Source organism: Pseudorca crassidens, chromosome 6 (genome assembly GCF_039906515.1).
Source record: "Pseudorca crassidens isolate mPseCra1 chromosome 6, mPseCra1.hap1, whole genome shotgun sequence".
Lineage (NCBI taxonomy): Eukaryota > Metazoa > Chordata > Mammalia > Artiodactyla > Delphinidae > Pseudorca > Pseudorca crassidens.
The window spans coordinates 67020363-67047056 of NC_090301.1; the positions used below are offsets into that span (position 1 = coordinate 67020363).

General features: G+C 37.7%; 1 protein-coding gene across 8 annotated transcripts in view; it reads left to right on the forward strand.

The window, feature by feature from the left end:
- GRB14 (growth factor receptor bound protein 14) overlaps nt 1-26694 on the forward strand; it is a 127011-nt gene that overhangs the window by 1204 nt on the left and 99113 nt on the right. For all 8 annotated transcript variants that reach the window (XM_067741710.1, XM_067741712.1, XM_067741713.1 and 5 more), the window contains exon 2: nt 428-560. In XM_067741710.1, the coding sequence (XP_067597811.1) occupies nt 428-560 (133 nt within the window). The remainder of the gene's footprint in view (nt 1-427; nt 561-26694) is intronic.

Consider the following 26694-nt stretch of genomic DNA (forward strand, 5'->3'; position numbering starts at 1 on the left):
ACCATAACTTCCAAAAGTGATTAGTAAAATAGCATAGGGATGAATTCAGTAAATGTTTATAGACTTTGTCAATTTAGTGGATGCAAAACAATGTCTAGCTCCTCAGGATGACTTTTGCATCAATCATTCTGTAGTCTGTATTTCAGCTTCAGGAAAATTATCAGAAGTGCTGGAAATGGGGTTTCCAGGCCTGGTGATTTTTTTTTAAAGGCCCCCAAAAAAGGAATACAAAAGAAGATTGATTTATATCAATTAACTAACTTATTTTGACCCATAGAAAGTACACCACAGACCTTTGCCATATACTTTATATAATACTAGTGTTGTCACAGAGTGGTGCATGCTGGCCTTAACTTTTTAATCCTGACAGCAATTATATTTTACATTCTGTTTTATGTAAATTACATTCTATGTTCTCTTGGTGTAGGAGAAAAAAGAAAGATCTTGATGTTCTGGAAATGCCATCTATTCCAAACCCTTTTCCTGAGCTATGCTGCTCTCCATTTACATCTGTGTTGTCAGCAGGCCTGTTTCCCAAAGCAAATTCAAGGAAAAAACAGGTATGCATTTAAAAGTGTTCTAATTCAAAAATCTTAGGAATTCTACATCCATTTAGTCTTTAAGATACTCTTACACTATTAACAAAGTATTAGCATGGCCTATTTTAAATAACTCTATTGACTGATATAGTTCGTAGCCATTAGTTTCCTTCAGGGTCTCAGTTTTCACATCTGTATAATGGGAACTTTAAAACTTACATGTCAGGCTTTTGGGATGCGTTAAATGAAAGAATATATGTAAAGTACAGAGCCTGGGAGCTATTATTATTCACATTGTAGGTGGGAGAGTTATATATGATAACAGCTGAACGATTTTAAGTCAGAAATTGGAAGGGCTGGCAGTGGTGTTGGGGTGAGAGGGGATTGACTGGTTCTTTTAATACCTTCTTTAATCTTTCACCTTTTCAACCCAAGCCAATGTTATTTACTAAAGGAAAGTGATAATGGTGAACTGTGGTGAAAGGTAATAGGAGTTTTGGACTCCGCAGGTTTTCTTTCATTTCAGCGAATTCCTCAGTTTGGAGGCTACTGGCTGCAGAAGGCAGATGACTTATAAGTGATGATTAGCTTATGAACTTAATTTTTATGATTTTCTTTCTTTTCAAGTTTCTATTTTGGGACTGGCTTGAGCAAATTAAACATCAAGGACCAAGCAACTATGGGGAGATCCAAAACAATTATACATTTTTTGAAAAAAAAATTAGTGTATCCTAGGATAATCCCATCTCTTTTGAATATGCTTTCTCCCAATTTTCAGTCAACAAAACAAAGAGAAGCTTCACTGTGTAAAATGTACCTTGTTCTTGCAAGGGTAGAAACAATAAATTTAAATAGTCAGATGCTTGCAACAAGGAGAGGGATAATGAACAGAGAGGAGAAGACAGTCCATTATTTTCCCCCATCTGTTGTTCTCTTTTGTTTTTTCAGCACTTTTACTACCTGTGGTGGGTTCAATAATGTGTGTTTATAGTTTTAGGAATGAAGGAAATGCCCCAGGAAATAGATGAATTCTGATAACATACAGTAATAATAGAGACAGTAGAGAAGCATTCCATGGGATGTTGTATTTTGATGGATGTCTGGTATAATAAGGCTTATATACTTGTTTTTTTGGGGGGAGGGAGGGGGTTGCAGTTTAATTGGTACATGTGCTTTTTGGATAAGGATTGGAGAAAGTGGGAGTAAATATTCCCGGAGCAGAGGTATGTTCTGAATTAGAGTCTTTGATGGGGGAGGCAAGTCCTTCAGTATGTGGGACTGAGACTTTTGATGGGGAGATGATCAAGGAGGAGACTCTTTCAAGAGCTGTAAAGACAGAGCCCAAGGGAAAAACAGCCCTGCTGAAATGTCTGGGCCTTTTAAGAGCTTGGCTTTGGGGTTAAGATATAAGATGGGAATGTAGATGATAGATTTGTCTGTGCGTCATGGTGGTGGAAAAGATCGATTCTGGACTGTCCCTATGATCCAGAATGGGAAAAGGAAATATCTGATGATGGCGTAATAGGCATTTGGGGAATTTAATACATTGTTTCCCTATTTATGGAGGGCCTGCTATGTTCCTTGCACCATCCTAGGCACTGAGGCACTGAGCTGGGCAAAAATGCCATTCGAAGGGTGTTTATCAAGGTGTGACTTTGATTCGGGGTTGGGTTAAGACTTAGGAGTTGAACAGAGGAAGGAGAGAGGACGGGGTCTACTCTGACTTTAATTTTGTGAATGAGCACTGGGAGAATGCCTCATCTACCAGATGTGTCCAAGGGGCAGCGTTTGTTTTGAATAGGGAGAGAATGTTTTATGCTTAAGTTAATAGAGGGAGAAAGACGAGAAAGAGAGTGGGTGTGAGTGTCAGGGTCAAGTAAAGGTTGTGGCCTAAGTATGGGTAGTCATCAGCCTAGAGTAAGCCGTCTGATCTTGGGGAATAACATTTCTTCAGATCAGGTTTAGCAAATCGGCAACATGGGAAAAGGGTGCTATGCTACCCTTGACTCTGACCAGTTTCCTGCTTCGGCCTTGTGTCCTGTTTCCACGGTGACCTTTTCAGAGAGCACTGCGCCCACACAGACAGCTGTGCTGTTGCAGGAGCAGAGTTCTGGCCTGACTCCTGGAGACCAGTCCCAAAGGGGTGTTTCCACCTGAGAAGTGCCTTTCCTGCTCCCTCTGTCTTCCTTGGCCCAAAGGTTGGGGGTCCCCATGAAGAGAAGTTTATCCCAGAGTTGGGGAAGAAGAAGGTTCCTTTTTGCATTCTTTTATGTTCCCTTTTCCCCACCTGGACTTTGCATTTAGAACTGATCCTTTATTTTTATTCCTTTGTATATGCTCAGTTCTTTGGAATGAGGGAGGTTTTGGGAACAGATGACTCTGTCAGTAATTCTCCCAAGCTCAGTGTCTTTGTGACACAGATTACCCTTTTACAAGATGATATTTCAGGCCCAATTATCTCTGACCTTTGGTTGAGATGAGGTAAATGACTATATGTGCTAGGTTTCTATTGACTATTATTTATGACTGAAACATTATAGGAGATGATGTCTCATTTCTTTATAGTCTCTCTTTCATTTGTTTTGTTTAACCATTCCAGTCATTTTAGCAATTCTTTTCTCCCCATAGAAAAAGTGAAGAATTGCACTTGTTACTTATAAATAAATGACCAGAAAGTTTGAAAGAATCCAGACTGGAAACGTTAAATTTCATGTGGCCTTTCAAAACCACAGTCAAAAATCATTTTACAGGCCATAAATATTTTTTTTTTTTTTTACAATTTGAGATGTCTCCATAATGCATGAGTGGTAAAATGCATTGAGGCTGCAAATAGGATATGCTTTATCTCTTTTTGCAAATAAAATGTCTCAAAGTATACAATACTGTATGCTTGCAGTATTTTTATTTTAAAATAAGAACTAGATTGAGCTAAAATCTGGATTCTTTATTCCCTCTCCCCACTTTTTTTTAATAGTACTGGCCAGATATATTTTTAAAGCATATTTCTTTGTGTTTATCAATGAAGCAGATTTAAAGTGTATGCTCCATATACATGGTTCAGAAAAGTTACCTGCAATTTAAACTTTATATGAAAAGTGACTTAACCTATGAATTTAGGTGTCTTACTTTTTTTTCTATTTCTGATTGAAATTTACCAGGAAATCATGCTTTAGCACTTATTATTTGAAGAAGGGGAAAGAATAAGATATATTTACCCCTTGCAAAAGAATTAGTTCTTTTCTCGAGTTTGTCTCCCCCCAGGTTATTTTTGTGCTTGGACTCAGTTTGTGTAGTAGCTCTGCTTAATTGCTTTCCAGGATTTATGTAGGATAACTAATTCAAAATAAAGCTACTGAAGATTTTAAAGATAAAAAATCACCTGTGAAAAACTGTGTCATGGAATGTTCAAGCTGGAAGGGATCTTTGAGATGATCTAGGTGAAGCACTCTTCTTTTACAGATGAGTAAGTTGAGGCTAAGAAATGCTATGTGGCTGATGGTGTCACAGCTAGGACCTGAAAATCAGATTTCTTTTTTTTTTTAATTTTTAAAATTTCTATTAAAATTATTTTTAAATTGAGATATATAAAGTGAGATATAACATTATATTAATTTCAGGTGTACAAGATAATGATTTGATATTTGTATATATTCTGAAATGATCACAGTAAGTCTAGTTAACATCTATCCATACATAGTTACAAATTTTTTTTTCTGGTGATGAGAACTTTTAAGATCTACTCTTTTAGCAACTTTCAAATATACAATATAGTATTATTAACTATAATCACCATGCTGTTCATTACATCCCCATGACTTATTTTTAACATCTTTACTGGAGTATAATTGCTTTACAATGTTGTGTTAGTTTCTGCTGTATAACAAAGTGAATCAGCTATATGTATACATATATCCCCATATCTCCTCCCTCTTGCGTCTCCCTCCTACCCTCCCTATCCCACCTCTCTAGGTGGTCACAAAGCCCCGAGCTGATCTCCCTATGCTATGCGGCTGCTTCCCACTAGCTATCTGTTTTACATTTGTTAGTGTATATATGTCCATGCCACTCTCTCACTTTGTCCCAGCTTACCCTTCCCCCTCCCCATGTCCTCAAGTCCATTCTCTACATCTGTGTCTTTATTCCTGTCCTGCCCCTAGTTTCTTCAGAACCATTTTTTTTTTTTTTAGATTACATATATATGTGTTAGCATACGGTATTTGTTTTTCTCTTTCTAACTTACTTCACTCTGTATGACAGACTCTAGGTCCATCCACCTCACTACAAATAACTCAGTTTCGTTTCTTTTTATGGCTGAGTAATATTCCATTATATATATATGCCACATCTTCTTTATCCATTCATCTGTCGATGGACACTTAGGTTGCTTCCATGTCCTGGCTATTGTAAATAGAGCTTCAATGAACATTGTGGTACTTGACTCTTTTTGAATTATGGTTTTCTTAGGGTATATGCCCAGTAGTGGGATTGCTGGGTTGTATGGTATTTCTATTATTAGCTTGTTAAGGAACTTCCATACTGTTCTCCATAGTGGCTGTATCAATTTACATTCCCACCAACAGTGCAACAGGGTTCCCTTTTCTCCACACCCTCTCCAGCATTTATTGTTTGTAGATTTTTCGATGATGGCCATTCTGACTAGTGTGAGGTGGTACCTCATTGTAGTTTTTTTTTTTTTTTTTTTTTTTTCTGCTGTACGCGGGCCTCTCACTGCTGTGGCCTCTCCCACTGCGGAGCACAGGGTCCGGACGCGCAGGCTTAGTGGCCATGGCTCACGGGCCCAGCTGCTCCGCAGCATGTGGGATCCTCCCGGACTGGGGCACGAACCCGTGTCCCCTGCATCGGCAGGCAGACTCTCAACCACTGAGCCAGCAGGGAAGCCCCCTCATTGTAGTTTTGATTTGCATTTCTCTAATGATTAGTAATGTTGAGCATCCTTTCATGTGTTTGTTGGCAATCTGTGTATCTTCTTTGGAGAAATGTCTGTTTAGGTCTTCTGCCCATTTTTGGATTGGGTTGTTTGTTGTTTTGATTACAAGCTGCATGAGCTGCTTGTACATTTTGGAGATTAATCCTTGGTCAGTTGCTTCATTTGCAAATATTTTCTCCCATTCTGAGGGTTGTCTTTTCATCTTGTTTATGGTTTCCTTTGCTGTGCAAAAGCTTTTAAGTTTCATTATGTCCCATTTGTTTATTTTTGTTTTATTTCCATTTCTCTAGGAGGTGGGTCAAAAAGGATCTTGCTGTGACTTATGTCTTATGCCTATGTTTTCCTCTCAGAGTTTGATAGTGTCTGGTCTTACATTTAGGTCTTTAATCCATTTTGAGTTTATTTTTGTGTATGGTGTTAGGGAGTGTTCTAATTTCATTCTTTTACATGTAGCTGTCCAGTTTTCCCAGCACCACTTATTGAAAAGGCTGTCTTTTCTCCATTGTGTAATCTTGCCTCCTTTATCGAAAATAAGGTGACCATATCTGTGTGGGTTTATCTCTGGGCTTTCTATCCTGTTCCATTGATCAATATTTCTGTTTTTGGGCCAGTACCATACTGTCTTGAATACTGTAGCTTTGTAGTATAGTCTGAAGTCCAGGAGCCTGATTCCTGCAGCGCTATTTTTCTTACTCAAGATTTCTTTGGCTATTCGGGGTCTTTTGTGTTTCCATACAAATTGTGAAATTTTTTGCTCTAGTTCTGTGAAAAATGCCATTGGTAGTTTGATAGGGATTGCATTGAATCTGTAGATTGCTTTGGGTAGTATAGTTACTTTCACAATGTTGATTCTTCCAATCCAAGAACATGGTGTATCTCTCCATCTGTTTGTATCATCTTTAATTTCTTTCATCAGTGTCTTATAGTTTTCTGCATATAGGTCTTTTGTCTCCTTAGGTAGGTTTATTCCTAGGTATTTATTCTTTTTGTTGCAGTGGTAAATGGTAGTGTTTCCTTAATTTCTCTTTCAGTGTTTTCATCATTAGTGTATAGGAATGCAAGAGATATCTGTGCGTTAATTTTGTATCCTGCTACTTTACCAAATTCATAGATTAGCTCTAGTAGTTTTCTGGTAGCGTCTTTAAGATTCTCTATGTATAGTATCATGTCATCTGCAAACAGTGACAGCTTTACTTCTTTTCCAATTTGGATTCCTTTTATTTCTTTTTCTTCTTTGATTGCTGGGGCTAAAACTTCTAAAACTATGTTGAATAATAGTGGTGAGAGTGCACAGCCTTGTCATGTTCCTGATCTTAGAGGAAATGGTTTCAGTTTTTCACCATTGAGAATGATGTTGGTTGTGGGTTTGTCATATATGGCCTTTATTTTGTTGAGGTATGAAAATCGGATTTCTTGAGGCTTTGATGGCCCTTTCTTAGGAAGGTACAATTTCCACAGAAATTGAGAACCATAAGAGTAGCACAGTAATAAACCTATATCAATTGTTGTTAGTTACAACTCTGCCCATAATACAAAAGCAGAGGCAACAAATGCCGTTTGATAATTTCCACCTAAGGACCTGGATTCCTGTTTTTTTTTTTTTCCTTCCTCAAATATAACTGTCTCTTTGTGTTTTTTTCCTCTAGCTTTCTTCCTTCTTCTCCCTAAAATTGATATGGAAAATCTATCAAATAATTGATCTATCAACAAGTAAGGTTTATTAGTTTTATTAATAACCAGATTTTGTGTGTAGTTTACAGTCCATAGTCACACTAAAGCCAGGAAGTGGGTCTGTCATCCACATTTTAAGATTTTTTTTTTTAAGTACATAAACAGGAAGTGATTTGCCCATGCTTCCACAGTTTAGACAAAGGGAGATAAAAAAGAATGTCATTTCCGAATGTGTTTGCCCCTCACCACACTGGTTTTGGTTTATTCCGTATTGAGTTAAACCTTTTTGTATATCTCAGGAAAGTAAAAACTATCTTCCAAATAATTAAGAAATTATTTTCCACATGCTCTGCCTTTGATTTCATTTTCATCTCACATGTCAGGTACTATCAAAAAATAAGTTCATCTCTGTCCCCAAATTAAACGGCCTCTGATGTCATTCCTTCATGATGTCAGTAACGATCTTAATTTGTACCGTGCGAAACTTGTATGTGTGGTTCTTGTGTGGCTGCTGCATTATCCAAACTCAAATACTCATTTCTCCAATATACACAGAAGTAGAAAGCAATGAACTATGCCCTCATATTCTCATTTTCCAGATTCAGCATTTATCAAGATTTTGTCTCATTTACTTCATCTATTCCTTTTTGAAATTTTTATTGTATTTGTTGAAGTACAATAAATAAATTACTTAAAAAAAAGTAAAACCTGGACATCCTGTCACTGAATCCCTACCTAGTTTTGTATGCATTGCTGAAAAGTACATTTTTTCATTTAACCAACATGCCATTATTCCCTAACAAAAATAAAAATTCCTTGGTATCATTTAAAATCATTCATAATCAAATTGTCTTAGTTGGAATGATACATGAAATCCTCAAATTACAAGCTGGTTATGTTTCAAAATCTTTTTAAATTAGGTCTTTGGCAATTTAAATTTATGTAAACAGCATATCAATTGTATTTAGGTCCCCTTGGCCATTTTACAAAATCCTATATAACGTAAAATGAAACGTAAATTTCATATATTTGCAGAAAATATAAGACACTTTCTCCACTGTCTCTCTTTTGTTTTCCCATAAAAACAGCACATAGTCTCTGCTTCTTTCTCTAAATCCATTTCATCCTCTGACATTTCTCTACAGTCTTGCTTGTCTTGATTGCATATCACTGCCTGTGGCCCCCAGTGGCCACCCCGATTGGAATAAATATCTCCTCCTATTACTGGTTTAGCATGTGGTAACTGACTGGAATCTGTCTTTGGAGAGAGCTGTTAGCCCCGTGTGTTCCGCTCTTATTCAGTCAGCTTTGGCCAAGGGGACACAGGGACCTGGACCGATGCTCACTCAGCAAGCGTTACGGAACAAATTCTGTGAGTAGGAAGTGCGAGTTCAGTAGGTATGATGTATGGAGGTGGGGAGGAAACAATGGACAACTAGTAGCCTAGGGAAAAAAAGCTGAAGCAAAAAACAGTTGACATATAAACAAATTCTTATAATATATGAATGATACATGGTAACCCACTGATTAATTTGGCTGACTTAGCCTCCACAGTTCACAGTATCCAACTCCTTTGCCTCAAAGCATTTAATTCACGTGAAGGGCATTTATTTGACAGTGGTTTCAGTTGATGCCACCCTACTGTGATGGTCATCTTCCTTGGTCCTTGTCCTGAGCCTGCATCTTATTGAGGTCCCTTAGCCTCTGATGACAGGAGCTATCAACTCAGGATCCTCCCTACTTCATGCTAGTTACCTTTGTCTGTAACAGAGACAGCTGTCTCTTCCTATTTTAAAACTTAAATCGCCTAGCAGATCTTCTGCTCATCAAGGTTTTACTTCCAGTTTGAAGGTTGCCTCTAATTTTTAGTTAATTTGCAGGATACACTTGCAGTCCAACCTTTATCTGCAACATAACTTTTATTTTCTACTTCTTTGAAAGCTCAGCTTCTGGTTGGTTTTTCCCTAGGGGCATATATTATGTTCTATCAGGAGAAGGAAAATTGGAGTCATTCATGGTTCAATATAAATGTGGATCTTAATATAAAAAAGCTTTCTGCAGTTTTATGGTTGTTGCTTTGAATCATGTCAGCTTATATGGCACAGTAATAAACTCCATTGTATAAGTATACACTGATTTGAGTAAGGATAAGCAGACTTGGGAATTGTCCTTTTGGTACTCTAGGTAAGGGATGGCTCAATGGAGAACCTAGGAAATGGCCACAAGTCTTTGCCAATGAAAGGGAGTGGAAGGGAGGCTTCCAGAATCAGTTTAGAAGACAAATGGGTGAGCTGACATAGGGAGAGCATCTTTTACTTCTTGTCCTCCCCTTTGCTTCCACTCATTGAGTAGTTTTCAAAGCCACAGAGAAAATAAACACAAACGGGAGGATTAACATTCTTAACTAGTTTACAAACGCTTCTGTCTATTCCAAAAGATCCTTTTTAAGTTGGTTGTTGACTCACATGTATTTTTCCATAGATGTAATGTTAGATGTGGTGGTTAGGTTGTTAGGGCAGGCAGTAAAAGTTTTTTTTAACCCACGATAGCTCCCCCAGATGGTAGATTTACAACATCCTGTGTGCTAGTTTTTTAATACAGTTTCTATGGAAAGATGTGGGGCCATATGATGTAATTGAAAGATATTGGACTAGGAATCCACAAACTTAGTTTTTAATTTGGTCCTGCCGCTGCTGAGTGATGTGATATGAGCCTATTAACCACACTTTCTGGGCCTGAGAGTGCTACAATTTTATTCTATTCCTAAAGCAAGTGATTCTAATGACTCTTGAAGTACTAATGATTCCGTAGTAGACGGGAGGCTTTTTTGGTCCCATTGGCCCCAGCAGTTCCCTCTCAGTCTTTGTTCAGATCTTCTCACGTGGTTACCACACCTCCATTGATGAAGAGAACATTTGGGTGCCATGGGGCAAGGTGCACAGGAGCCACCTTTATGGAGATGATGTGGGCAGGAAGGGGCTAGTTAAACTCGAAATTGTGCATCGAAGTCTAGGTCCAAATAATAGAGAGTCAGAAAAAGTATTGTATCTGGGAGGGGCCAGGTTGGGTGGTGAAACTGTATTTAAACTTAGAAATAAGGGTATGAGATTAGATATGAACATCGGAGGCTGGCATAGGTTCAGTATGCACCTGGTTGTGCTTGGCTTACAGGGTTTGAGGTAGTTATAGCTTCTAAGTCCTTCTCTAAAAAACTCTTGCTCAAGTCATCCATTTGATGGCTCAAGTCACCCACTTGATCACTCAAGCCAAAAACCAAGGAGTCCTCTTTCTGGCCTTCTGTCAAGTACTGCTACATCTTTCATCACAATATACTTGAATCCATAAACTTCTCTCTGTCTCCACTGCTACCATCCCAACTTGAGCTACTGTCTTCTGCCATTTAGGCACCTTATAAATGGCCTCCTTGCTTCTATTGATACTTTAGCTTATTTTGGTTCATTTTCCATACACTTGCTAGAAATGCACTTTTAGAAATGTTGATCACATTATCTCACTCCCTAGTTGAAAACTTTTTGATAGCTTAGGATAAAATTCAAAATTCTACCTTGGCCTACAGGATTCTATGTGGTTTGGCTTCTGTCTGTGTGTTAAACTGTACTTGCATTCTACTCTTTATTCGTTATACTCCAGCCACAGTAGAGGGACAGTCCTACCTGAATGTGAACTTGGCAAGCTTTTTTCTACCTCAGAGCCTTGAGCTTGGCTGTTTCCTCCATCTGGAACCTTTTTTCCTGGTTCTTTACAAAGCTGACTCTTCTTTATTCTTTAGATATCAGCATAAGATCATCTCATCAAGGAGGCCTTTTTTGACTAAAGTATCCCTCTACACAGTTTTTTTTTTTTTTTCCATCCTATCACATTTCCTAGTATATTTCCTTGGTTGTACTTACCATAATCTGAATTGTCTCATTTATTTATTTGCTCTAATTACTGTTTTTCTTTCCAAATAAAATACTTTGGTTTTGTTGTTCTTGGGTTCTTTCCTTAAAAGAATTAATGAGTAAATGGATTAATGAAGATAAGTAGTTAAAACCAGTTTAACAAATTATACTTTGACATATTTATTCTAATCATGATTAATCATCTTCCTCCTCTTCATCAAATTTTAAAACATATTTCTAATTTTGTGAAAAGATTCTATTAACAAAAACAAAGTTATATACTAGGCTCCTGGACCAGTGAGATTTTAGCAGTATATGTCTTTTGCTTCCGTTACACGCATAGGAAATTTTGATCATGTGCAATGACATTAACGGGTATATTTCTGATTTTAATCATTATTCTTATCTAATGGAATTGTAAGTGAAAAGAGCATGGTGAATTGTTATACTTGCAGCGTATAGTGTTAAAAATCCACACAGTTAGAAAAAATTAAGTGGAATATCAATTGTGTTTATAATACGGGGTCTCTTAGAGCAAGGAGTAGATGTTAGCAAATGTTTTAATTGTTACCTGTTAATGTCATTGGTAAATGATTTAGGCCAGTGCTCATGCTGTAGAAATGGGGAGACATATACACCATGGATATACATGAAGCTTTCCAAGAGATTTACAAACTCAAAGATTTAAGATAACCAGTTTTCAGATCCTCATCTTCCTTTTGTACTTTGTCCTAAAACCCACCTGTGTTCATAGTAACCTTCTCACTTGGTGCGTTACCCCGGGGCATGTAAACCTCTAGGGCATCACACACAGGGAAGGCTTCCTTTAATGATTAATCAAAGTACCATGAATCAGAAGGGGTTCCTGTCTTTTTATGCCTTATATTTCTGTTAAGGGAAGACGTAGTTAGAAATAAGGATTTTGGCTAGTGCTGAAACATTCTGAATTCAGATATATGATGATGTGATGGGAGTAATGACAATTTTCATTTTTCAATTTTCATTTACTGACTTCAGTTCTTCCCTCTACTGACTGTTGTCAAACATATGTAGCCTTTGAGGGAGAGTTTCCTAAGAACAAAGCAAGTAGCGCACCAGTGGGAAACACTGAATGCTGAAAATGGCCTTTTGTGATGTATTTTCCACTCTTCTCACCACTTGAGACACATCCACAGCTGAAAAAAAAGTGCGCCTACAAACATCTGATGTTATATATAGGTTAGTGCTGTGGGTGAGGGAAGTTCTCTGGGAAGCTGACTTGGAGCCTAGGTTTGCCTGCAGGAAGTTTACTGGGGCTCAGAGCCCTTGCAAACAATGCCTACGGGATGGACACAGGGACAAGTTGGGCTGCAGTGCAGCCACAAGAGCCATCAGCTGATACCCTAGGAGCTCAAGCTGGGATGGCCTTACAGAATTGTTCAGAATTAGGGCACAGAGGCTGGGCTGCCCTGCAAGGACCTGATCTTGGGCATGGTGGCTCTCTTCAGCTGAGAGCAATGGCAGGCAGGGAGGACTTAGCTGGGTCTTAGTGACTGACACACTAAAAGCTGGGAGAATTAGTGCTTCACTCCTGAAGGGGGCAGGCTTGGACGGTGTGCTGCAGCATCTACAATAGTAGTTTGGATTATTTTAAATGTAACAGAAATCCTGTTTGAGACTACCAAATTTTTGAAGATAAATTGGATAAAACTCAAGGATATAATTTGTACATAATTTCTTTCAGATCTTGTGTCTTAATATTGTCCTGTTTTATCAAATCATATAATGAAATATGAATTCCAGTCAGTTCCCATCCTATTTTATCATAAAATATATTAATATTTTCCACTTTCTATTAATAAAATATACTAGCTGCTAGACTAATTTTTAAAAGTATATACCATTTGCTTTCATTAAAACCATAAGAAAATTTTATCATGATGAATACTACAATTAATGAAGCTGTTTCTAATTTTATACTTAATTGTTAAAAATTATATCCAAAAGCTGAAAATCAAGGTAGAAATGTACACTTACACAATTGCCAAAGGAACTCTATGGCCTTCCTAGCACTTTGTCATACTCCTCAGAACTCTTAATTCTGTATTATTTTAATTTTGAGAGCTTTCAGCTCTTTCTTTTAAAAGATATATTCCATAATGAATTTTTAGTGGTCTTCAAAATATTTTTTCTCAGAATGCTTATTGATAACTCTGTTTGAATTGAAAAGTAAAGTTGGACTCTATTTGATAGAACATTAATCTGATTTGGCTGATTGATTTGAGAGTGAGGACTAACTTTTCCAATTATATGGCTGACATTTTTCTTAAACTGAATGAACTAAATTTACAGTCCTAAACTTTTTTTTTAATGTTTAACTTAGAAGGATTACAAAAATATTTTTATTGAAGTATAGTTGATTTACAATGTTGTGTTAGTTTCTGGTGTACAGCAAAGTGATTCAGTTTTATATATATGTATATATTTTTTCATATCCTTTTCCACTATGGCTTATTACAGGTTACTGAGTATATAGTAGTTTGTACCTGCTAATCCCAAACTCCTAATTTATCCCTCCCCTATTCCCTTTTCCCTTTGGTAACTATAAGTTTGTTTCTATGTCTGTGAGTCTGTTTCTGTTTTGTGGATAAGTTCATTTGTATCGTATTTTAGATTCCACATATAAGTGATATCATATGATATTTGTCTTTCTGTATCTGGCGTACTTCACTTAGTATGATAATCTCTAGGTCCGCCCATGTTGCTGCAAATGGCATTATTTCATTCTTTTTATGGCTGAGTAATATTCCATTTCTATATACATATCACATCTTCTTTATCCATTCATCTGTTGGTTGCTTCCATGTCTTGGGTACTGTAGATAGTATACATCCCTAAACTTTTGATGAAAATGCATTTAAAGCACATTATAAGACAAAAGCATTTTATTAAGAAAATTGGAAATAATGCAAAACCCTCATCAGTATGTTGGTTTAGCCAAAGTGTGTTAAAATTAACACTTTTCCCTCATATTTTTCTGAGTGTTTTACTTTGAACAAAGTATATTTAAGTGAAAGAGTACCATATTGTTAATGGTAAAAGCCTTGTTGATAAATTATCCAGAAATTGAGAAAATGAATGAATACGATTGGGTAACAAATCTTTTCCAAGTCAGGTGGTTTACATTCATTGTTTTCAGTTACATTGTAAGAAACCTTAGTTGATTTACTGGTTGATGGGTCATTAGAAACTATTTTTAGCTCAGATGGAGTTCAAAGATTGTCATTGCCTTCTGCTACCTCTGCACTCTTTTCTCCCTGACTCAGCTTAGTTTTTCTCTCTAGCACTTACTGTAATCTGGCCTATTACATGTTCACACATGTATCTGTTTATTCTTCCATTGCCTTTTCCCACGAGAACATGAGCCCTGTGAGGGCAGGGACTTTGTTTTATATACTACTCAATCTCCAGCAGATAGAGCAATGCCTGGCATTTAATAGGCCCTCAGTAAATTTTACTGAATGAAAGAATAAATGAATGAATTAATGCATGGGGAAGGAGCAGAGGAAGTAGTTATTATTAAGGGAAGGAATGAGGGAATATTTGAGAATGTACTGATAGTTTAATATAAATGATAAAGAGTTGGAAGGAAACTTGGGAATGTGAATTTAGTTTAGTTACTGGGAGAAGTCTGACATTGCTAGATGTTAAAAGAGATCCTCATCAGGATAAACATTTGAGTATTGATTTACCACTATTAGCACATTCTGAATTTGGATAACCCCTGCTTAGAATAAATACTGTTCTTTGCCTCTTTGGTCTCCTTATAAGCGTTTTCAGTCTTACCAGCCCAGGAGTGCCAGTTAAAAAGCATGTATGCTTTATGGGACTAAGCCCAGTAAAAGCTTTTCAATCAACCCACATTCACAGTGGAAGATTACTTTCATTCTTGGGAAGGATGACACATGCGTGTGAAGCCAGTATTCAGATGAAAGGGGTACTTTCATATTATTTAACTGTGTATTGGCAAGACTCGGGCCAGTATCTAGTTTCTCTTTAGAGACATTTTGCATTATATTACAGTACTCTTACTGTGCTGTGCCAGGGAAATTAAGATCAGCTGGAACACTCTGTAGGTCATTGGCTTAGACTCTTAGGGCACTGGGAACTTGATGTTTTGTTTTCATGACCTCATTTAGGCTGAACCTGTCTTTGTCTCAAAGGCATAAGGGCCCCTTTACCAAACCATGTCTGTACCTTGGGAAATGTATGGGAAAGGTTTAGAGAAAAGTGATTTGAAAGTATTGGGTCAACCTCCATGTAAAGAGTACTTGATAAATTAGGACTTTTTAGTCAAGAAAGATGAGGAGGTGGTATAATTAAAGTCCCCTCAACATGGATGTAGCCATCCAATTCCATGAAATCTGAAAGATACTTTGAAGGTTAAAGAAGATAGTTTTAAGAAAAATGAAAGGAAGAAATGTTTACAGGTCATGTTGCAGTTCACGGGCCTTATGCTCTGGCAGATGCTTTCTGCAGAGATTTCCAGAGGACGTCACTCTTGTGGAATGAAGCACCTCCTCCATGTTTCTCAAAGTGGGAGTATATGGCGTGTATATGCATATGGGGTGTGTGAGGATTGTGGGAGGGCCATATGGGAAGTTGCACGATAAACACGGAACACTTTTCTAGAACAATCATTTTAATTGAAAATAGGAGAAAACAGTTTTATATTAAAATAAGCATTCCTGTTTTTATGAATAGAATGCATAATTTACATGGATTTTTAAGGACAAATTATATACCTTAGAGTTATTGCCTACCCTGAGATGGCAAGGGCTGTGTAATGACTTTCTTTTGCATTTTTGGTAGATGGAAAAATTTGAGAAACACTAGTGTGGTTTTCAGGTCTGTGGGAAGTGGCTTTTTGTAATCCTCAGGAGGATAGGTTATCATCTCTCATTTCTGTCTCAGTTCTTCTTTCTTGCTAAAGCTTCTCTGATTTTATTGGTACCTATATCATTAATATCGAGGATATTGGGTTATTAAACAGTTGAAGAGTTTTTCCTACTCGGCTTTCCTGCAGCTTGGCTGGAAATTGCTCTCACTAAAATCTGTAAAGACCACCATATTCCTGAAGACCTACTTCAGTGCTTGATATCTCAGCAGTTTGGGGCATTTTTAACTACTCTTTCCTTCTTGAAACATTCCCTTGGTTTCTACTTCTTATAGGTCTCTGTTGGAGGATCTTAGTGTTGGTGTTCCTTAGGGTTTTATGCTACAGCTTTTTGTTTTCATTTTATTTTCATTTTACTGCCAGAATGATCTCATCTAATCCCATGGCCTCAATTACAGTCTACATATAAGTCTAGACTAGGTTATCCTGGGCTGCTTGCAAAATATCTTCATTTGTACAGTCCATAGACATCGCACGCTCAGCATATTCCAAACCGAATTAATACTTTTCCTCTAAAACTTACTTCGTCTCCTGTGTTGCCCTTCATTGGGAACGGCATGCTCTCTAATTACACTAGAAAATCAGAAACCTTGGTTCTCTTTTGGCTGCTCTCTATTCCTCTGTCTCCTCATTCAATTGGTTACAAAGTCCTCTTGGAAAAACAACTGTTGAATGTATCCATTTTTTACAACCTCTCTGCCATTGTCAGAGTTCAGACTGAATCATCTCATAATTACTTTGAGAGTCTCCTCACTGATTACTCTGTTTTTAGTCTTGTTCTACTCCTAGAAGTGTAACATGCTTAAAACAATTTTTTTTTAATTGAGGAGCTAACATTCATGTAACATAAAATTAATCATTTTAAAGCATACAATTCAGTGGCATTTAGTACTTTTACAGTTACTTTTACAGTGTTGTGCAACAGTTACCTTTATTTAATTCCATCACCCCAAATAGAAAGCCTGTATCCATTAGTCACTCCCTACCCCTGCCTTCCCCCAGCCCCTGGCAACCATTAATTTGCTTCCTGTCTCTATGCATTTAGCTAATTCTAGATATTTCATAGAAATGGAATCATATAATACATAACCTTTTGTGTCTGGTTTCTTTCACTTAGCATGTTTTCAAAGTTCACCCATGTTGTAGCATGTAATAATATGCTTTCAACCGTGGAATAATTCCAAACATGTAGAGAATTTCATATTTTTTCTTTTGAAGAAACAGGAGGTTGCTCATACATGGTAGCGCCCCTCTTTGTTCCTTTGTTCTCAAGCTTGTTTTGTCTCTCCTTTCCCCCTGCTATGAGGGAACCACTGTTCTGAGGTTGGTGAGTATCCTTTCCTTCCATGTTTTTATACTTTTGCAATATATAGCACCGTACTGTGTTTTAGTGATTTATGTAAAAATGTATATTGAATGTATATCTCTGCAACTTGCTGTTTCATTCAACAATTTTGATTAATCCATGTCAGTAAACGTAGATCTAGTTTATTTTATTTCATTGTAAGTATATATTACAATTTATTTATCCTTTCCCCATGGAAGAAAATCGAGAATCTTATTAATTTCTATCATTAAAAAACACACCAAAGTGTAAGGGCTTCTCTACTGTATGTATTTATAAGTGGGATTATTTGCCTTTAGAGCAGGTACACGACCAGTTTTACTAGATATTGCCAAATTGTTCTCCAAGTGGTTGTACCCACCAGCACTACATGTGTCTCCATTTCCACACTTTCTCATCAACAGCACTTTCAGATTTTAAAGTTTTTGCCAATGTGATGAGTGTAATGAAATTTAATTATGGCATTAATTTGCTTTAGCTTGACTACTCGTAAGGTTGAGCATCTTTTCGCTTGCTTCTGGCCATTCATATTTCTTCTTTGTGAATTATCTATATTTTTCTATTGTGTTTGTCTTTCTTATTAATTTGTAAGAGTCCTTTACATAGTATGGATACTAATCTTTTTGTAATTAGAAACATTACAGTAATCTTTTCTCAGTAATTGTGGCTTGTCTTAACTTTGTTTACACTGTCTTGTGAAATAAAATATTTTTGTCTTAATTTAGTTAAATCTAGTTTTGTACTTGTGTCCATCTTACTTAATAAATTTTTCCTCCTTCTGTGTCATGAACATATTTTCATCTAGTCATTTTAACATTTTACTTCTCATACTTGAGTCTTTAATACAGCATGACTTGTTTTTATGAATGATAGGATTCTAATTTTTTTCCAAATGGGTATCTACTCAAACAAATACCATTTATTAACCACCTCTGACTTCCCAAAGCATTTTAGCATTTCTTTGATCATGTATCAAGTTCTCTTTTTTATAGTGAAGTGATGGTTTTAAAGGGCAAATCAGATAATTTCATTCTTCTCTTAAACCATTCCTCAGATCTCCATCATTCTTCGCATACTGATTTTAATAGGGCTCTTGGGGTACTACATAGCTGGACCACCTTTCTAATCCTGTCACCAGCCCTTTCCTCCTTATACTCTGTGCTTTAGCCACAGTGAACTCCTTTTAGTTTTCTAGTATATCATTCTTTTGCGTATCTGACCCAGTGAGGATCAGGTCTTTATGTAAGATGTTCGATCTTCCTGCATCTCTTTTCTCCTTAATCTTTAAAAAGCTAACTTCCAATACCTCTCTTCGAACACTTAGCTGAGTGGGTCTTCTCTTCCTCTCCCAGATCTGTGGTAGGTGCCCTGCTACTAGGTCAGTTATGTTGCATCATCCGTCTGTTGACATAAGGGTGTTCCACTATCCGGGAAGCTCTCTGGGGACAGCAGGAACCAAGTTTGCCTTAGACATCAATGCATTTCCAGACCCTAGCATTGTGCCTGGCACATTGTAGGCCCTCTATAAACACTTACTGAATTGAACAGATGGTGCAGATAACATTTTTTACCTAAAGTAGCATTTGTCTTTGAAATATCTGTTAGATGATCTATATAGTCTCCTTAAACATTTTCAGTGATGAACTTAATTTTCTTGTGACCAGTAGAACCCTAATAAAAATGCTTTCTTATGAACTGCATGTAAACCAAGATTGTGTATAATTTTTAGAAAATAATTTAATTACAATGTTTTGTAGGATTTTACCTTTCCCTATTTAAATTTGAATTTTGATCTATTCTTCCAGGATATTATTGAGTTGCATTCTTTCTTTACAGTAATTGGCCCTCTCAGTTTTGCTTCATATGCATATAGGTATAGATGACATTAATGTCTTCATTCAAGAGTGAAAAACAGGGCTTCCCTGGTGGCGCAGTGGTTGAGAGTCTGCCTGCCGATGCAGGGGGCAGGGGTTCGTGCCCCGGTCCGGGAAGATCCCACATGCCGCGGAGCAGCTGGGCCCGTGAGCCATGGCTGCTGAGCGTGCGCGTCCGGAGCCTGTGCTCTGCAACGGGAGAGGCCACAACAGTGAGAGGCCTGCGTACCACAAAAAAAAAAAAAAAAAAAGAGTGAAAAACAAAGCTTGCTACTCTAGCCTGCTTCAAAGGTGATGCTAATGGAGTAGCCAACACTATTTTTCTCAACATGTTGCTAATCCATTCAACCAATATTTATTGTGTCTGCTTTGTACTAGTCATTGTGTTTGGTATATGTATAATTGTGTCATCATTCTGGTCTTATTCCTGTTTGGTCTATCAGGAGTGTCATGAGATATTCCTCAATTATTCTTTAGAAATTAAGATATTTTAGTCCTGGATAGTTCTTTGACCTATCAGTCTAGAGGCTTATTTAAAGATAATAACTTAGCAGTTATTACTGTTATCAGTAATATTTATTCAGTCCTTACAATGCACCAGGTGTTGTGCTAAGAAGATAAGTTTTATAACATCTACTTTTCCCAATACCTCAGTGAAGTAGATGCTGTCATCATATCCATCGTATAGGAAAGGATGTTTAAAAAAGATTGTATTGTTTGATCACAATTTTACACAGACGGGAAGCGACAGGGGCAGGATCTGAACTCAGACTCCCCTGTATTAGTGACATTTGCAGACTCCTGATGACCCTTCCTTTCTTCCTCCCTTCCTCCATTCTTTTTTTTTTCCCCTTAAAATTTTTTTAAAAACAAAAAGGAATGTTTTAAATAGACCAGCCCCCTACTATGAATAGTTTTGCAAGGTAGAATTCTAGAGGTGGGCGTTGCTGAGACATCTCTCATACATGGTGTAACCAGTGTGCCCGATGGAACAGAGCCAGTTTTAGATTTACCCAGAGGTTCCTTTCACTCAACATTAGCTTGAACTTGATTAGTTTATCTCTAGATATATGAAATTTAGTAATTGTACAGAGTTTAAATATTAAAATGCTTTTTGCTTGTTTGAGAAGAATGACTTTTCAAAACTATTAAGATTGACTCCTAGATTGTGGAGGTCCAAGCAGTTTAGAGCAGCGTGACTTCTCTTCTGCTGGTTCCTAAGGGTACATAGAGCCTCCTGCTTCTGTGTTAGTGACAATACAGTTTCCAAGGTACTTTCAAATATGTTATCATTTTTATCCTTTTAACATCTGAATGTTGTCAGTAGGAGAGTTAGTGTTATCTCAGTTTTACAGATGGAAAGAAGCAGGGTCAAAGATCAAGGGTTAAATCCTATAATATTGCATAGCAAGGACTTGAACCCATATTTTCAGATTTCAATGCCAGCCCCGAGTGCCTAACACAAAATTGATAGGTGGCATTCTACTTAAAAACTACATATAAACTTCCTCCTTTGTGCTTTCAATATCACCAGTGTTTATGTAGTAGGACACAGATTGTGACAGTCATAAAGAGTTGTCCTTTAAATTTCACGTGAAACCCAACCTTACTATATTCTGATCTCCTTCTACCTCCAGTGCTTTTAATTTTTATGGTATTGGTATATTGCTTTCAGTAAATATTAAAAAAATCCTTTTTACTGTGGTTTCAGGAAGTGTTAGAAGTCCTTATTATTTTTTAAAGTAGGATTTTGGATGACTTTTTGGAAACTACCAGGGACATTGGGTCATTCTCAAATCAGGATGTATTCTGACTGAGAGAGCTTAGCTGTGCTCTGGGGTGTTAAATTAATTTTTCATTGACAACCTTTGCCTGGGATTTAACTGAGGTTTAAGTTAGTAAAAATCTTGCCCTGTGACCTAGAGAACAATTGGATGAAGTAGATGAAGTGGAGAACAGTGTACTTTCTCACTCTTTTTGTTGCATTGGACAGAACCCAGGTCATCTGCAGAGATAGTAGAGATTTGGTACGGACCTGTCCTGCCACTACATCGTCACCTTTAGCAAGTCAAATACCCATTATTAGACTAAATGTAGGGCTGTAAATATCAGTGCAGAGAATACTGGTCTTTAAAGCATGGGATCAAAAATGATATAAGTGTTCAGAGATCGAATTAAATTCCATTAAAAAGAGAAGTTAGGGCTTCCCTGGTGGCGCAGTGGTTGAGAGTCCGCCTGCCGATGCAGGGGACGCGGGTTCGTGCCCCGGTCTGGGAAGATCCCACGTGCCGCGGAGCCTGGGTCCGTGAGCCATGGCCGCTGAGCGTGCGCGTCCGGAGCCTGTGCTCCGCAACGGGAGAGGCCACAGCAGTGAGAGGCCCACGTACCGCAAAAAAAAAAAAAAGAGAAGTTAGTATCCTTCATTTATTAATATGATTACCCTCCAATCCCAGAAAAGTTGTTTTATATGTGTAATGCATTAGGGTGGCTATTCTCAAAGCTCATCAGGCATGTCATATACCTAGAGTGTTTGATATAAGTGAAGATTCCTGGGTCATATCCCTGGGGAGTCTATTTCCATAGGTCTGGAGTGGGGCTGAGGTATTAGAACTTCTTTTTTTTTTTTTTTTTGTGGTACGTGGGCCTCTGACTGTTGTGGCCTCTCCCGTTGTGGAGCACAGGCTCTGGACGCGCAGGCTCAGCGGCCATGGCTCACGGGCCCAGCCGCTCCACGGCATGTGGGATCTTCCGGGACGGGGGCACGAACCCGCGTCCCCTGCATCGGCAGGCGGACTCTCAACCACTGTGCCACCAGGGAAGCCCTGTAGACCACTTTTGAGGAAACCTTGGGATCATCTGATTGAATCAAGTGTTGAAAGAATGGCGTTTTCCTTACAGAGGAGGAATTAGGCAATCCGCCATTAGTATGGAAGTGTTACTCCATGTGTACATCCACATGCTTTAGATGCATTTGTGGTTCTGTAATATAATTTCTAGAGGATGACACTTGTCTAAATATTTTTACTTCCTCTCCAAGCTGATTTGAAATCACATTACCTTTAAAAGTAAGGTGTATTTGTGGTTTAATAAAGAACTTCTATGGCCATGGGAATTGGCACAGCTCTGTGACTGGTGAAGAGGTTGCTGAAATAGATCACACAGGAGGGTGCTGTTGAGATATGGTTTTGTCTGTAATTAGTTCCGAAAACAGACAGCAGAGGGGGCATGCTTTAAATGACCCAGAGAACCTGTGACCGGATTATTTTAATATGAATTATTCTAGATTGCATCATTAATTCATTTCATTTCGACCATTAGAAAAGTATCATTTTTGAAACAAATGGTCTATTTAAAGAAAGACCATGTGATCAGACATTTTTATCAGTTACTTATTTGAGGAAATATATTTTATATGTATATTTAAGTAATTCTGGTTTCTTTTCACTTATGTTGTGAACAATGGTTCTTGCTAGCATCTCTTACAGCTAGGGTTTTTTTTTTTTTTTTTAGTTGTAAGAATTAAGAGTCTGATAAGTGGCTAGTTGATTATAAAATTAGAATTGACAGATACCTCCTACAGATTATTTGTTGAATAAAGTTTTGTAGGGTTTGCCTAGGAATTGAAGATACATATCCTTCAGACTATATAATATCATTAAAAAATTGGAAGTGAATCCCATATCCTAAAACCTTTTTCTTTCCTTCCAGACTTAGTGCATATGTAGACTCTTTGTTCATAACTTGGTGTTTTTTTTTTTTAATGTGGCATTTTCCAATACATGCTTTTATCAGTTATTAATTAATGTTCTATTATTAACAATAGAATAAATCAACTTGAGTTAGGTTACTAAGCAGAAAAGGAATGCTTCCTTTGCCATTCTTTTTGTCATATTGTGACCTTTTCGAACCCAGGGACTGTTTGTTCCTTTTTATCTTTTTAGTTTCTACTATGAAACATTGGACAGAGTAATGAGTGTCACTGTTGGTGTTAATTCCTAGATACAGGCTATGCTGGATTAAAAATGCCTATCGATTCTTTGCTACAGCCCCCATTGAGAGGTGGTATCTGTATCTTGTCCTCTAGAATCTTTGAGGGATCTGATTATTTGGCCAGTGTAATACAGTAGAAGTGATACTGTGACAGTTTTGGGTCCAAGGCTTTGAGAAACTGGTAGCTTCCATTTACTGTTTCTTGGAATACTCTCTTTGGGAGCCCCCAGCATTCTTATCTGAGACCAGTCTGACTATATTGAGATCACCATGTTGGAGAGGCTCCAACATGCTTCTCTGATTGATAGTCTCAGCTAAGGCCAGCTTTTCAGGCATCCCTGCCAAGGTGCTAGACACGAGAGTGAAGCAATCTTGAATGCTCCTGACCCACCCATCCTCTAGCTGATTACCTGTGACCTCTATTGACATCATATAGAACTGAAGAATTGCTTAGCCAAGTCCTGTCCTGATCCACAAAATCATGAGATATGATAAAAGCATTCTTGTTTTAAGTCACTGTGTCTTGGGACAGCTTGTTATGCAGCAAGAGGATGATCAGAACACAAGCAAAGTTCCTGAGAGAGGAATAGATGGTGGTAAGTGGAAGGAACTTTGGAGAACATCTTATCTAACCATTCCCTTTTGTAGGGAAAAACTGCATTCCAGAGACATGAAGTGACACGTTCCTTTCAAGTCATGCAGACAGTCATGTTCACGGTCAAACTCTCATCTGACTTTGTTTCATTTGCTGCTGGAAGACCCTAGATCATTAATTTTGCACTTTACAACTGGTAAGCGAAGACACATGGATATAGCCTAGAGACACCTAAAAAAATAGTAACATGAGAGAAAGAACTTTTGCAACCTTGAAAAGGATCCCAAAACAGTCTCTGTTCCAGGAATACCCAGGCCAGCCATTTTGTATGACTTAACTACTATTAAAAAAAGTTACATTCCAGTGTAAATGGATGTTTCACTTACTATTCAAAGATAGTAAGTAGGGCTTCCCTGGTGGTGCAGTGGTTGAGAGTCCGCCTGCCGATGCAGGGGACACGGGTTCGTGCCCCGGTCCGGGAAGATCCCACATGCCGCGGAGCAACTAAGCCCGTGAGCCATGGCCACTGGGCCTGCGCGTCCGGAGCTTGTGCTCCGCAACGGGAGAGGCCACAACAGTGAGAGGCCCGCATACCACAAAAAAAAAAAAAAAGATAGTAAGTAATGTTAGAAAAATAAGCATGCACACAAATAATGGCTGCTGATTTCCTATATAAGCAATCTCAACATTTATGCAATTTGTATTCCAGAAACTCCTTGGTAAATTTGGAAACTTTGAATGCATTTTTCCATGGAAACAATGATAATCAAATTTCAATTTAACATATAATATGCCTAATGTATAGTACTTTAAATAATCACCGTATTTATTAATTTTCTGTGGGAAGATGCTTTTCAAATTCCAGCTTGGTATCTGTGAACCCGTAAGTCCAACCTCCCCTTTATTTGACTTTGACAGAGGAACTGGGCTCCACTCTTCCCATTAGCAGTGGGAGTGAGCACCTTACCTTGCTCTTAGCATCAGCGGGTGGCAGATGTCTTCTTATGCTTAAGGAGGAAGAGTTCTGGGGGCTCTATGCAGGTGGGGAGTGTGCTCTACTTGGTGATAAGGAGAAGAACGAGAGCAACAGCATAGCTCAGGACTTCTTGCTGTTTAAATTTCTTAGTTCAGATCAGCTCCTAGTGCTTTTCCTCCCCTCTTTCTTCTAAGAATCCTAGAGACTGATTTACTTGCTTTCTATTCCATCATTCCCGATAGCTTCCAGTGCTGGAGAGGGTGTGGAGAAAAGGGAACCCTCCTACGCTATTGGTTGGAATGTAAATTGGTACAGCTACTATCGAGAACAGTATGGAAGTTCCTTAAAAAACTAAAAAGGATATGATCCAGCGATCCCACTCCGGGTCATGTATCTGGAGAAAACCATAATTTGAAAGGATGCATGCACCCCAATGTTCATTGTAACACTGCTTACAATAGCCAGGACATGGAAGCAACCTAAATGTCCGTCAACAGAGGAATGGATACAGAAGATGTGGTACATACTACACACAGTAGACTATTACTCAGCCATAAAAAGAAACAAAATAATGCCATTTGCAAGCAACATGGATGGACCTAGAGATTGTCATACAGAGTGAAGTAAGTCAGAAAGAGAAAGACAAATATAGTATAATATCATTTTTATGTGGAATCTAGAAAAATGGTACAGATAAACTTACTTGCAAAGCAGAAATAGAGTCACAGATGTAGAAAACAAACTTTTGGTTACCAAGGGGGAGTGGGACGAATTGGGAGATTGGGATTGACATATATACACTACTGATACTATGTATAAAATAGATAACTGATGAGAACCTACTGTATAGCACAGGGAACTCTACTCAGTGCTCTGTGGTGACCTAAATGGGAAGGGAATCTAAAAAAGAGTGGATATATGTATATGTATAACCGATTCACTTAGCTGTACAGCAGAAACTAACACAACATTGTAAAACAACTATACTGCAATAAAAATTAATTTAAAAAAACAGGGTATCAATTCTTAAACTCACTAGAGACGGGATGAAGTCTTTCCATTTTTCTATACTTTTCTATTTCTAAAGGTAGGACAGTGATTTTTCTATTCTTTTCTTCCCTTCCCTTCTCTTCCCTTCCTTTCCCTTCCCTTCCCTTCTCCTTTCCCCTCCCCTTCCCCCCCTTCTCTTCTCTCTCCTCGCTCTCTTCTTTCCCTCCACTCCCTCCTGCCTCCCTCCCTTCCTTCCTTCCTTCCTCTCCACTCATTGTCTTATTTCTCTTAAAATCAACCTAATTTCTTTTATGCCCTGGGAATTGTTATCTGATATAGTTAATTAAATACTTCAGTTTATTTTTAGATTTAGGGAAGGTGAGTGGCACCTTTACTGCTTATATAACTAAGACAAATTATAGGTGCTTCTACTAAGTTATAAGCCCTTGATAGGAGGGACTACATCTGATTTTTCTCAGTAATCCCTTTTCACACAATATTGAAATACTCATCAATATTTACTATGTAAATGAATAAAGATTAAAGACCACAGTTCTGACTTCTCTATGGTTATATATCTGTGCAGTCAAAGAGGGTGAAATGCCCTGAAACTTACTTTAAAAATCCCATGAATGCTTGTATATTGCCCACATTCCTAGCCTGCGTATTTAATGCAAGTGTATGTGAAGATTTAAAGTCAGATTTTGCCTTTGGTTTTCTCTTTTACCTTTATTACTGCTTGACTTTCTTGTTACGATATCATCAAACAGTGGAACCATGTAAAGCCATAAGTGAGGTGTGGTTAATTTAGTAATAATAAGGGCAATATCTGACATTAAATCCTTCTATTCCTTAGAGTAAGATTAAATAAATGAAGGTTTTATACATTAGTTCAAGGATTATAGACTACAACTAGGAATCGTGTATA